Genomic DNA, 13249 nt, shown 5'->3' on the forward strand with positions numbered 1-13249 from the left:
AGCCTCCCACCTAGCTCGGCTGAGAGCATGGGGGGAGACAGACGAGCTGGGGGCCCTCTCTGTTTCACCTGTGTCAGTGGACTCTTGACCCACAGGGCTAAATCAAGTGAATCACCATTCTCAGTATGTACCGATGTTAAAGAAAACTCAGTTAAGTATACAGTCACGCCCAAGCACAATGATTCAAGCCCCCTCTCACACACAGACATTGTTACCTGCCACACCTACTAAAAAGGAAAAAGTTGTCCTTGCGCAGTGTTAAAACAAACAGTGATATGCCCATGTGTGCATTATGTTCAATAAAGGGCCTTTATTGGGCCTTTAAAGATTCAAATGGCGGAAATAAGCGAGGAAAAGTCTCCTCTCCCGCACATAAATTCAGTCAATCAGCCATGCCCAGGTCTGAGCTCAACACTGCCAGAGGGTGTAGCTGTGATGCTTGGCAGACTCGCTGCGAGAGAGGTCACTTGGTGAGCATGCGCGGTGCCGCAATGGATCATGGAAACTGTAGTCCAGGGCTACAGGCTCCAGTTCAGCAAGCGCCCACCATCATTCAGAGGCATAATAATGTCAAAAGCGTGTCCATTCTTCGCTACAGTGTTAAGAGAAGAAATTCGATCCCTTCTGGAGAAACAGGCTATAAGGATTATCCCAATGAGCCAGGCTCATTACGGGTTTTACAGCCGATATTTTGTCATACCAAAAAAAGACGGAGGACTCTGTCCTATCTTGGATCTGAGAGTGTTGAACAGATATCTAAGAGTGTTGAACAGATATCTGAGAAAATTCAAACCCAGAATGCTGACACTACGCCATGTGATTCAATCGGTATGACCGGGAGATTGGGGCACAACAGTGGATTTAAAGGATGCTTATTTCCACATAGCGATCGACAGTTCCTGCACTTTGCTTACGAAGGCATAGTGTACCAACATCAGGTTCTGCTGTTCAGCCTGTCCCTTGCTCCCCGAGTGTTCACAACGTGTCTGGAGGCAGCGTTAAAGCCAATCAGAGGACAGGGCATACGGGTCCTCCACTATCTGGACGATCTGTTATTTCTGGCGAACTCGGCCCAATGCGCAGAATCCCACTCCGCCAGACTGGTGGTTCACCTTCAGTCTCTGGGATTTGTCATAAACATTGACAAGAGCTGTCTCACTCCCAAACAGAAGATTTGTTTTCTGGGCCTGGACTTAGACTCTGTAGAGAATCGTGCACGGCTGTCACATTGGAGGCTAACAACCTTCAAGCGGTGCCTATCACTGTTTCATCCTCGCCACACTGTACATCTCCGTTGTTGCTGGGCTTTATGGTCTCTATGATTCCAGCAGTGCCCCTGGGTCTGCTCTGGATGAGGAATTTCCAGCGCTGGGTGCACTCCAGACAAATTTCCTCCCTTCTATCAGAAAAGAGGATACAGGTCACCCCATCGTGCATGAATGCACTTCTCCCGTGGAGACTCAGCGTGCCTGAGCGAGGGAGCTCCTTTGGGCTGGGTTCTCTCGCGCGTCCTGGTTGCCACAGACGCCTCCAAATAGAGCTGGGGTGGCTTCTGCAGAAACGCACACGTGGACGGGTCCTGATCGGAAGAGGAGAGGACATGGCACATCGACCTGTTGGAACTGTATGCTGTGTTTCTGTCACTGTGACATTTTTACGATATGGGTCTGCTGGCAGGACACCATGTTCTGATACACAGCGACAATACATGGAGGAACACGCTCTCTTCCCCTCCTCTCTCTCTCCCACAGGCTGCTATCTTGGAGCAGCAAACACCTGCTGTCGCTCACAGCAACACACATCCGGGGAGTGTTAAACAGAGGTGCGGATCTTCTCTCCAAGGGTGTTCCCCTATCCAGGGAGTGGAGACTACACCCGGAGGTGGTGAGACAGATATGGGAACGGTTTGGCAGGGCCACCGTCGATCTGTTCACCTCAAGAGAAAACGTGCACTGTCCTATGTTTTTCTAGCTACGGGACGACAACGCGCCCTTCGGTCTAGTGGCGCTGGCTCATCAGTGGCCACGGACACTACTGTATGTGTTTCCTCCGGTGGCACTGATCCAGACCACACTGGAACGCGTGTGTCTAGGAGGATTAACTATGATTTTAATCGCTCCTCACTGGCAAAGGAAGGCGTGGTTTGTGGAGATCATAGCACTACTGGACGAGAGACCATGGTGCCTCCCGGTGTGCAAAGATCTATTATCCCAGGCACAGGGGGAAATATGGCACCTGCGCCCAGAGATGTGGGACCTGTGGGCCCGGCCCCTGAAAGGGAGAACCTGAGACCCTCTGGGTTATCCGCCAATGTCATTGACACGATACAGAGTGCCAGAGCCGTTTCAACGCAGGGTCTGTATGCTCTTGAGTGGTGCATATTTGACGCCTGGTGCATTGAGAGGAACAATTTTCCTTTCCAGAGCTCTGTGACGGATTTTTAAATTTTTCTTCAAGAACTACTGGACAAAGGGCTTTCTTTTTCCATGATAAAAGTCTGTCGGCCAACTTTGTCTGCCATGTGGGGTTCCAGGGGAAATCCCCAGGCTCTTACCCTCTGGTCATGCATTTTATGAGAGGCATATTGCATAAGAGACCTGTGTGCACGGTTATGGTCCCTAAGTGGGACCTTGCTCTGGTTTTAGATGCTCTATGTTCTGCACCCTTTGAGCCATTACACTCAGCAGGTGTTGAGTGGCTCTCATATAAGACTGCGCTCTTATTGGCACTGTGTTCAACAAAACGCATGGGAGATATTCATGCGCTCTCAGTTCACCCCTCATGCACACAGTTTGCACTGGATAATTCTAAGGTGATGTTGCGCCCTGATGCCACATACGTCCCTAAAGTGCCTACTTCGTCATATAAAGCATTGACTTTTGAGCTGACGTCTTTTTCACCATCCCCATTCGCATCAGCTGAGCAGCAGCACCTGCACAATTTATGCCCGGTGCAGGCTTTATGCATGTATATAGACAGGATGCGTGAGCTGTGCAAAACGGATCAGTTGTTTGTATGCTTCGCCAAACCTGCAACAGGATCAAAACAGCATCTTTCTCATTGGGTTGTGGAAAAGATTTCACGGGCCTGTACAAGTAAAGGTCTGCTGATGCCCAGTGGAGTGCACGCGCACTCCACCAGGGGCTTAGCCGCATCCTGGGCTCTTTTTAAAGGTGTCACTGTGGAGGATGTTTGCCGTGCAGCGAGCTGGGCATCTCCACATACATTTATGAGGTTTTACTGCCTAAATGTGACAGCCCAGGACATCACTCAGTCTGTGCTCTCAGCGGGCCAGTAAAGTAACGACTTTACTGTTGTGGCTATGCCAGGTCGGGCCCTCTCAGTCTAGCTGCAAAGGGGCGTCTCAGGGCGTGATGCTAAGTCCCCATACTAATGTGTTGTACCGAGTGTACCGACTGAAAGGGAACTGGAGGTTATGCATATAACCAATGTTCCCTGAAAAGGGAAATGAGGTACAACACAGGTTAGCCCCTCACCGCCATCTGACTCGGTGAAGTGCAGTTTTAGATTGAGGGGATGAGACTGTGCAGAGGTTTTATAGCCCTGTGGGAAGGCGGGGCTTCCCTGGCCTGCAACAGTCTCATTGGCCTTAACAGGCGTGATGAAAAGGTTTCTTCAGGTTGGTCTCGCAAGGACGCGATCCCCATACTAATGTGTTGTAACTCGTTTCCCTCCTTCAGGGAACATTGGTTATATGCATTACTTCCAGTTAGTGAGAGGAGATGCAAAGGCAACAAAAGTCTCTTGCCACCTCAAAAACCGCTGTATCTGTGCACCGTGAGCCCATTTAATCCTCTGAGCTGCATGTAGATGTGCAGCTAGGAAGAGCGAAATTGCTGGCATCTTAAAAGTGATTTTAATCATCCATGGATGAAGGATGGACTTTTTGCTGGGTCAAAACAAAAACAATCTTCTTCTTCTTCTTTCTCCTCCTTTGCGGGGTTGTAAACCAGCTACATGCATACCACCACCTGTTGTTTCAGACCAAGTAAATACACAAGTGAGCCCAGGCACGGGTCGATATAGCTCGTGTGAAAGCAAGCCTGCAGGGGAAGGGGGAGGGGGAGGAATCGCGCTGCGGTGCGGTTCGAATCAACTGGGCCTAGTGTGAAAGCACCCAGTTGGAACAGCCTTCATCATGGCCAACACTAAATACTCCTTTCAGTCAGGAACGTTCCAAAGCAGAGAGGTCTGTTGGAACGGACCCCTGCACAGGTTACACTGACAGACCTTCACCCTCACCAAGAGGTCATGGTTCTGAACATGGAAGCTCTGATCACCTTCTCTATGTGTAGAGCTAAAGGACTAAACAGCTGCCTACTTCTAATCTACATAGAAACTGGTGGATTCAGGTGCAGCAGGAAATGTAACCTTCTTCATCAGGGCAATTTGTAATATTAGAAAAAGTAAAGGTCATGTGACGTCAAACGTACCGTATGAGGTGGCATTGAAGAGTTCCACATTGAAGAACATGTGGTTCCTGTTGGTCAGCCGTCGTCTGTGAGCAGCCAGCATGATGTCCCGGATTTTGTCTGCAGGCATGCACATGATCACCACTGTGGGACGGAGCAGAACAGGAAGTAAGTATGGAAACATGCCGCTGTGAACCTTCAGCAGCTCCGATGGAGCTCCAACGGAGAAATAAAGATGGTAAAGAAGGAAGAACATTCATGTTTCTGATAGCTTCTGTGAATTTTTTATTTGGTGTCTTTAAATAATCAGCAGTTACAAATATTTTCCTTTATACTCCGAGGTCTTTCTGAACGAGCAGTATATGATCAAATCTTATGACAAAACGAGGGGGAAAAGCTGTTAAAAAGGCTCAGCTAGCCTCATAGCTCAGACCTAGATTCCTGTGGACTATGGTCTCAGTCTAGTCTCCTCTAGACTCTAGTCTCAGACCTAGACTCTTCTGGACTCTGGTCTCAGACCTAGACTCCTCTAGGCTCTGGTCTCAGTGCTAAACTCCTCTAGAATCTGGTCTCACTCCTAGGCTCCCCAAGACTCTGGTCTCAGTCATTGACTCCTATAGACTCTGGTCTCAGGTCCAGACTTCTCTAGACTCTGGTCTCACTCCAAGACTCCTCTAGACTCTGGTCTCAGTTCCAGATTTCTCTAGACTCTGGTCTCAGTCAGAGACTCCTCTAGACTCTGGTCTCAGTCAGAGATGCCTCTAGAATCTGGTCTCAGTGCTAGACTCCTCTAGAATCTGGTCTTAGTCCTAGACTCCTCTAGACTCTGGTCTCCCTTCCTCAGTCTAGACCTGTAGTAGGAGGTCTGCAGGACTAAGTCATCAGTGATCTGGATCCCCTCCTCTCCAGGTAGACCAGTTCACCTGTGGTAAAATCTCTGTTGTTGTAGAGTGTGGGGATGAATGCTGATGGATGTAGAAATGTTCTGATGATGACTGCAGCATTCAGCGCCACCTAGAGCTTTAATGTTTTAACTTTCCTCCACTGATCCAAACATGCCGTTCTTCACTTCCTTCCTCCATCTGGCAGCAGCCGTGCGTTATCAGAGTTAGGTGACTGCAAACAACCTTTTACTTCACTGCTCCTGATCAACGATGACCGTCTTTGATCTGGAATCATCAGTATCAAACATGTTGGAATTGACTATTCCAGATCAGGCTGCCTCTGATGGAGAGATGTACCTACACCAGCCAATGAGAGCGAGCTGAACATCAGCATCACCAGCCAGATGCTGCTTACTTGTACAGCTCAAACACTGTAGCTAGCATAAACACAATGACGCACTGACCCAAGCGGAATATTAAAAAAGTAGTGCTGCACCGTGTACCCACGTTTTTGGTGTTTTTTGGCTGACCGCTGAGGGCAGCCCTACATATGGCGATGTCTGTGTCTGAGTATGTCTGTCGGTAAGTAACTGAGTGAGTGACGCTTCTGTATGAGCCATATACTACAGAGTTGCGTTTGCTTGGACTGAATGCTGTCACTAATGGCTGCCTCCACTAACTAGGCTCGAGTTAACATCATTTATGTATGGCTCATCCAGAGTTGCTCTATGGGCAGGGTTTACTTGTGCTGAAAGCCCTGTCATGGCTGCCTCCACTGCTCTAAATACTCAGATATAGCTTTAGCCTCTGTTTCACCAGAACTGGGCCACATTTATGTATGAGAAAAAAATAAAACAACCCTATAAGCTTTTCATGTTGGGAAAGATGTTGTTACTCCTCTCCTGAGCTGCTTTGGTGTGATCATGTGATAGATGAGGGGGAAAAGGGAACTTGTTGTGTGAGTGCTTGTGGCTGCTAGCCAAACGTTAGCTCGGCCTCAGCCAGAACAACACATTTCTGCCTCACAGCTAGCGCTGAGAGAAACACGTAATGCTTTCTGCAAAAGAAAACGAAGATGCCGCTCTTCTGCCCCCGCTTTGGCATGACAATGTGACAGTTACGGGGGACGGGTTAGTTGTTATATACAGCTAATTAGTCGTTGTGACCCAGCTAACGACTAGCAGGCTTGTCATTAGCAGGGACTGAGCCGCAGCGGAGCTTCTGTCTGAACCAGACAACGTGTCTGAATCCAAACAAGCGCAGAGAGCAACACTGAAAGCTTTCTGTAACCGAAAAAATGTCAAAAAATGTCAAGTTCTCTCTCCACTCCCGGTCTGATTCGGCATAGCTTTCTACGACCTCGACTGCTGTTAGGAGCACACGCTGATGACGAGTTAGCATGTGGCTACCACATAGGCATAACGGGGAGTCCAGTTCTGATCAGAGCGATCAGAACGGCTCATTTCGAGGATAACACCCACATCCAGCCAACTAAACCAATGAACTCGGGAGTTATGGCCATATAGCGGAGAATGATGAGGAAATGTTCCATAATGTGCAATCTGGGCTGTTTTGGTTTTAGTACATTCACACACTAAGCATATATTTTGGTTACATCTTGCTTTTAGAGCTGTAACAAACATTTATATATTGTGCTATAGGTTTTTGTTCTGTGCTACAAGATTGTCAACCTCTGTAACACCAGTGCTCGGGCAAAAAAAAGTTGACGTACAGCCCTGCTTTAGGTGTTTCATAAATGATCATTTCTACAGTCCCATGTAAACATCCTGCTTCCGATCCCTCGGTACTGAGGATCGTGATGCTGAACAAGGCATCGTATCAGAGTTAAAGTGCACAGCAAATTTTGCAGTGTTAAATCAACACTTAAAGAGTTAAATTTAACACTGTGTCCGAGTGTATTTGGTCCTAACCAGAACTAGTGTTAAATTAACTCTTTCCACAGTGTTAAAATTTCAGAGTAAAATTAACTCAAAATCGAGTAAAAAATGAACACTGGCTAACACTGTACAGAGTTAATAGAACTTACCACTACATGTTAATCAACTCTGAGGAGTGTAAAAATGACTCCCAGTTGTGTTGGTTATCTATTCTTCTGTAATAACAAATCAACTCTATATAGAGTTAAATTTAACGCCTATGCTGAGTTTATATAGTTCTCCAATAGTGATACATCGGAGCATTTAAGTATTACTTTTCAACACATGATGGAGTTTTTTAACACCTTAGTAAGACCATTTTTTTCTGTTGTGTTCCAGCAGATTGATTAATAACATAATCAATAATTGCCTAAGTGTGTTACTCAGGCAACTTAACAAGGTTGTTATATAGTTGTGACCCACGGTAAGCGATGAACACTTACACTTTGTTCACTCTTGCAGCCCTCGTTGCTTTACACATACGCCACACTTTGCGGGACAGGCAGGAAGTCACTTACTCAGTAAACAATTTCACTCATGGTGGAAAGTTTAAAAACTTAAAAATCTTCAACAATCCACCAGAAACATGAACAAAGGACTTCAAGCAATGATTACTGTACAATAGGCATCATCTAAACATATCCAAACACAATTCAAAACATCTAAAACACATTTAAACATTCTGCATGAGGGCATCATGGGAAAATTATTCAAATTTTGAGATGAAAGTATATCAAGCTTATATCAATTGACTCTCTGCAGTGTTGATGGGATCAACACTGTCAAACAACTCCAACACTGAAGACCACTTAACTCAGGGTGGAGTTAAAATTACACTTAGGGAGTTAAATCAACCTAACTCTGAGAAATTAACACTCCAGTTTTTACTGTGTGTGAACTGTACCTTTAACTGCAGATCCTGTTAAGAGATGTTAAAAACTCTGACTAAGATCTCCTGACTAACAGTTGTAAGGATAATAAGGGAGTTTGTAAATAAATGTCTGCTGCATGCAGGCTGTGAAAAACACGGCCATGTCTGAATTAGCGCCAGAGTGTTGAAACACCAGCGTCACACCTGGCACAGGTGAGGGGTGGAGCTGCCACAGCGTGGGATTTGGAGGTATTCATGATGGCTTTCGTTCATCTGTGTCCGCTTCATGTGATGGAGCAGATCCTGATCCTGGCAGCAGAACAGTTTCAGTCCAGATGATCCCTGTGATAAAGGACTGGATTTGATTCTGTAGAGTTTGTCATACGGGCATGAAGAGAAAATCACTCATTTCATAACGACTCACTGGAGAGGATCAAGAATATCAGTGGCTCTCTAACTCTCAGAAATATCTTTAAGTCTTTAAGATTGAACTGATGTTGGTTAAATAAGATGTCAGGCTTGATGCTGAGTGCAAGAGTTTAGAGTAAGAACAGAAACAGGAGTGAACAGGAGTGAAGGAGTCCATCACTGGATCGGTTTTGTTTTATAAAAGGAGAATTTATGACTTAAATAAACTTTTATTTGATGATGTGCACGTCCAGTGATGCGTCACCATGACAACATCTTCAAGAACTCAGGCACAGTTCACTATGCTTACATTCCCACTGATCTTATGCAGGGGTGCTCAACGTTGGGGTCGGGATCCCCGTGGGGCTCGCGAGACTCTGAGAGGGGGTCTCCAGATGCCCTAAACAAGACTATTTTTAAAATTAGGCCACAAGCTTAAATGTGCCTGTTTTATAAAGCTGTTCTCTAAAGATCTACTATTAGTGAAACGTTCTGTCTCCACACTGGTAGAATATGTCACAGGAAAGATAAACACGTATGAATGCTTTTCTGGTTTGTGCTTTTCAAATTTTCTATAGAGAAACTCCGTTCACCGTTCCTGACAAACTTCCACCGTACACTGAATCAAGTCACTTTTAGGGGTTTTATTGAGGTAAAACTTATGAAGAAGGACAGGGCTTTGAGAGCAGGGAGATGCAGCTGACACACAGAAAAACTGGCGCCCTGTGTGAAAGCTGCACCAGCAGGAACCGGAGCTGACACACGCGGCACACGCAAGCAGCAAAACACGCTCCCAGTCTGAAACGGGCGTGTAAGTGCTTAGGGACCGGGACGGGCCCACAGCAGCACCCACTGCTCACTGAGAAGAGCAACAGTGATACATGCTTTCACGTCACAGTCTCCAAAACTCTTCAATAACACCAGAGGAAGTTGCTAGATTTGTCGCTAGTTGCTTTTTTGAAAAAATGGTCGCTAGAGGGGTCTGAAAACTCTCTAAATATAGCAACGAAGTCGCTAAGTTGGCAACACTGAGTGAAGGAGAGCTGCTGCTGCACTGATGGCTGCACTCGTGTCTGGGGGGAGGGGCCAGGTACTCAGGCTGAGTTCAGCATGGATACATGCAGAGCAACAAAATCCCCACGCAGCAAAAAAGGTTACCATATCGGCTACATACTGGCTGACGTTGATTAATCTGTGATACGCTATAATTGGCCCGATGAATTGGCCCACAGATAAATCAGTTGGGCTAAAACCCTTTTTTTTTTCTATTTCAAACCTGTCCATCACTTTCTTCTGTCTGTTTCTGCCACTTCTACACCAATTCTTGCTACTTTCTGCCTATTTTTGCCCCTGTTGGCCCATTACTGCTTCTATCAACATCTTTTTCCATACTTTTGCCCATTTTAACTACAGTTGACCCATTTTGCCCGTTTATATCAATTTTCCACCCCTTTCTACCTAATTTCCACCATTTTTGGGCCTTCATAGCCATTTCACCCATTTTTAATCCCTTTTTACCATTTTATGTGCCTGTTTTTGCCACTTTAACCCATTTATAGTTATTTTGTGCCATGTTTATCTAATTTTTGCCACTTTAACCCATTTATGTTGTTTAGAAATCCAGTTTCATCACCTTTTCACAAGTGTTAGACATTAATAACCAATTTAAGCAATGTTTAACCCATTTAAGTTATGTTTTAACAAAAGTTTTTTCATCTAAAGAAGGCTAAATGAATAAATAAAGATAAGTGTTGCTTTGATCAGAGTGGTTATTATTCAGGTCAAATATAAAATGTGGTTTCACAGCTTAACTTCACAGTGGACCATGGTTTTGCTGACCTCCATGGGCCCCAGTTTAGCTGGGTCCCAGAAAGCTCTCCCCTTTATCCCCCTCATGGACAGCCTTGTCCCAACATGACTTTTCTAGAATGTTCATGGCTGTGTTCAACCACCTCTAGGTACCGTGGGGGTCCCCGGTCTCTGGGACCTTTATTTTGGGGGTCGCGGTCTGAAAAGGTTAAGAACCCCTGATCTAATGAACTGGACTGGGATCCAAACCCAGATTCCTGATGTGAAACCGCCCTAAATGATCTTCAGCCACTGGGTTTCCTTGGCTCCTTGCCAACTCCACCCAGTTCCACATGTGGCCATGTATCTGTGTAATTCAGTTTTCCTGCAGGTATCAGTGTCGCGTTTTCACTGATGATGTCAAATAAACTCCAACTATCACCAGGCAGGTTCATCTTACCTGGATAACTACTGTTGGTGTTCTGTTTATAAAGGAGGTTTAGCTCCTAAAAGAGTCACTGTGACCTCACAATACGGAGGGTCACCATGACCTTTGACCTCCAGAATCTCATCAGTACATCCTGAAGTCCAAGGGCAGGTTAGTGCTGAATTTAGAAAAAGTCCCTCAGAGCATGGTATAGTTTGAATTTCACTAGAATCCTATCTAAGCTTAAACTCTGGCATAGTTAAAATCATTTATTCTCTATGGAAACGTATCTATGTGTAAGTGTTGTGTATCAACATCTAGCCAACTCCCATCATGATATGGTTCTGGGCTGTTAAACTTGTTCTCAGCCTCCAGTGATCTGATGAAAATCTGTTTCAGAGAGCAGCAGCATCGGCCACATCTACACAACAACCCTGGAACACTGGAGGTGCTCTGGTTTCATGCAATTGTTTGCTAATTGGATTGGAGCGCTTGACGTGAGCAAAATAAAAGTGGAACAGCATTACCAGAGCCAACCAAGTCCAGGAGGCAGCGAGAGATCAACGGGCTAACCGAGAGAGAGAGAGAGAGAGAGAGAGAGATGGTGTGTTTGTAGCTCAGGCAGACATGAGGTTCAGGATCACCGCCCTGCCCTGACCGTCTCAACACTGAAGAAACTCTGAAGGAATTAAGAAAAGACTGGACAATGGTTCTTTAAACGGTGAAATTAGGACAAAACCTTGGGTTCATCTCCCCTCCCTCAGGAGTTATGATCCCCCCTACAGGGAGCTCTCAGTGGGAGAACAGACCACAGGGTTCAGACTGGACCATCAGCTGGTCCTGACAACAGACCACAGGGTTCAGACTGGACCGTCAGCTGGTCCTGACAACAGACCACAGGGTTCAGACTGGACCGTCAGCTGGTCCTGACAACAGACCACAGGGTTCAGACTGGACCGTCAGCTGGTCCTGACAACAGACCACAGGGTTCAGACTGGACCATCAGCTGGTCCTGACAACAGACCACAGGGTTCAGACTGGACCGTCAGCTGGTCCTGACAACAGACCACAGGGTTCAGACTGGACCGTCAGCTGGTCCTGACAACAGACCACAGGGTTCAGACTGGACCGTCAGCTGGTCCTGACAACAGACCACAGGGTTCAGACTGGACCGTCAGCTGGTCCTGACAACAGACCACAGGGTTCAGACTGGACCATCAGCTGGTCCTGACAACAAATCACAGGGTTCAGACTGAACCATCAGCTGGTCCTGACAACAGACCACAGGGTTCAGACTGGACCGTCAGCTGGTCCTGACAACAGACCACAGGGTTCAGACTGGACCGTCAGCTGGTCCTGACAACAGACCACAGGGTTCAGACTGGACCATCAGCTGGTCCTGACAACAGACCACAGGGTTCAGACTGGACCATCAGCTGGTCCTGACAACAGACCACAGGGTTCAGACTGGACCATCAGCTGGTCCTGACAACAGACCACAGGGTTCAGAAAACGCTGTCATGTTCTCCAGGCCGACTCAGGGTCTGCACAGTGGTGATTGTGGGTTTAGACTGTCTCACCTTTGACCTTTGGCACAGATCAGGATGAAGCCAGGGGGTTGTTAGAGTCAAAGATGGCTGAAGGTCAGAGGTGGAGCAGGAAGTGAGGAAGAGTGATCAGGAATCAGAGAGGATGGAGGAAGGTTAGCTCCTGCTTCTGTCAGCTATGACCCCTATGACTTTACTAAAGAGAGCAGACCTGGTCTATCTGGAGAGGAGGGGATCCAGAGCCCTGAGTCCTGCAGACCTCCAACTACAGGTCTACACTGATGAAGGGAAACCAGAGTCTAGAGAAGTCTAGGACTGACACCAGAGTCTAGAGGAGTCTTGGACTGAGACCAGAGTCTAGAGGAGTCCATGACTGAGACCACTGTCTTAAGGAGTCTAGGACTGAGACCAGAGTCTAGAGGAGTCTTGGACTGACACCAGAGTCTAGAGGAGTCTTGGACTGAGACCAGAGTCTAGAGGAGTCTTGGACTGACACCAGAGTCTAGAGGAGTCTTGGACTGAGACCAGAGTCTAGAGGAGTCCATGACTGAGACCACTGTCTTAAGGAGTCTAGGACTGAGACCAGAGTCTAGAGGAGTCTTGGACTGAGACCACTGTCTTAAGGAGTCTAGGACTGAGACCAGAGTCTAGAGGAGTCTTGGACTGACACCAGAGTCTAGAGGAGTCTTGGACTGAGACCAGAGTCTAGAGGAGTTAAGGACTGAGACCACAGTCTAGAGGAGTCTTGGACTGAGACCACAGTCTAGAGGGGACTGAGCTTAGAGATTAGCTTAGCTCTTTAACAGCTTTTCTCCCTCATATTTTTCTGGTCGCACAGTTTACTGTAAATGAACCTTGTAGAGTCTAGGTTAGACTGGAATGAAAACTGGGGGTCTAGACTGGCCTTCATATTACAGCTGAGGATGAAATTTTCTAGAGACCTTAAAGGATGGC

At 46.7% G+C, this 13249-nt stretch overlaps 1 protein-coding gene across 1 annotated transcript in view; it reads right to left on the reverse strand.

The window, feature by feature from the left end:
* npr3 (natriuretic peptide receptor 3) overlaps positions 1-13249 on the reverse strand; it is a 95071-nt gene that overhangs the window by 16553 nt on the left and 65269 nt on the right. The window contains exon 2 of the mRNA XM_041788066.1: positions 4455-4577. Within this exon, the coding sequence (XP_041644000.1) occupies positions 4455-4577 (123 nt within the window). The remainder of the gene's footprint in view (positions 1-4454; positions 4578-13249) is intronic.

Source organism: Cheilinus undulatus, linkage group 5, assembly GCF_018320785.1.
Source record: "Cheilinus undulatus linkage group 5, ASM1832078v1, whole genome shotgun sequence".
Lineage (NCBI taxonomy): Eukaryota > Metazoa > Chordata > Actinopteri > Labriformes > Labridae > Cheilinus > Cheilinus undulatus.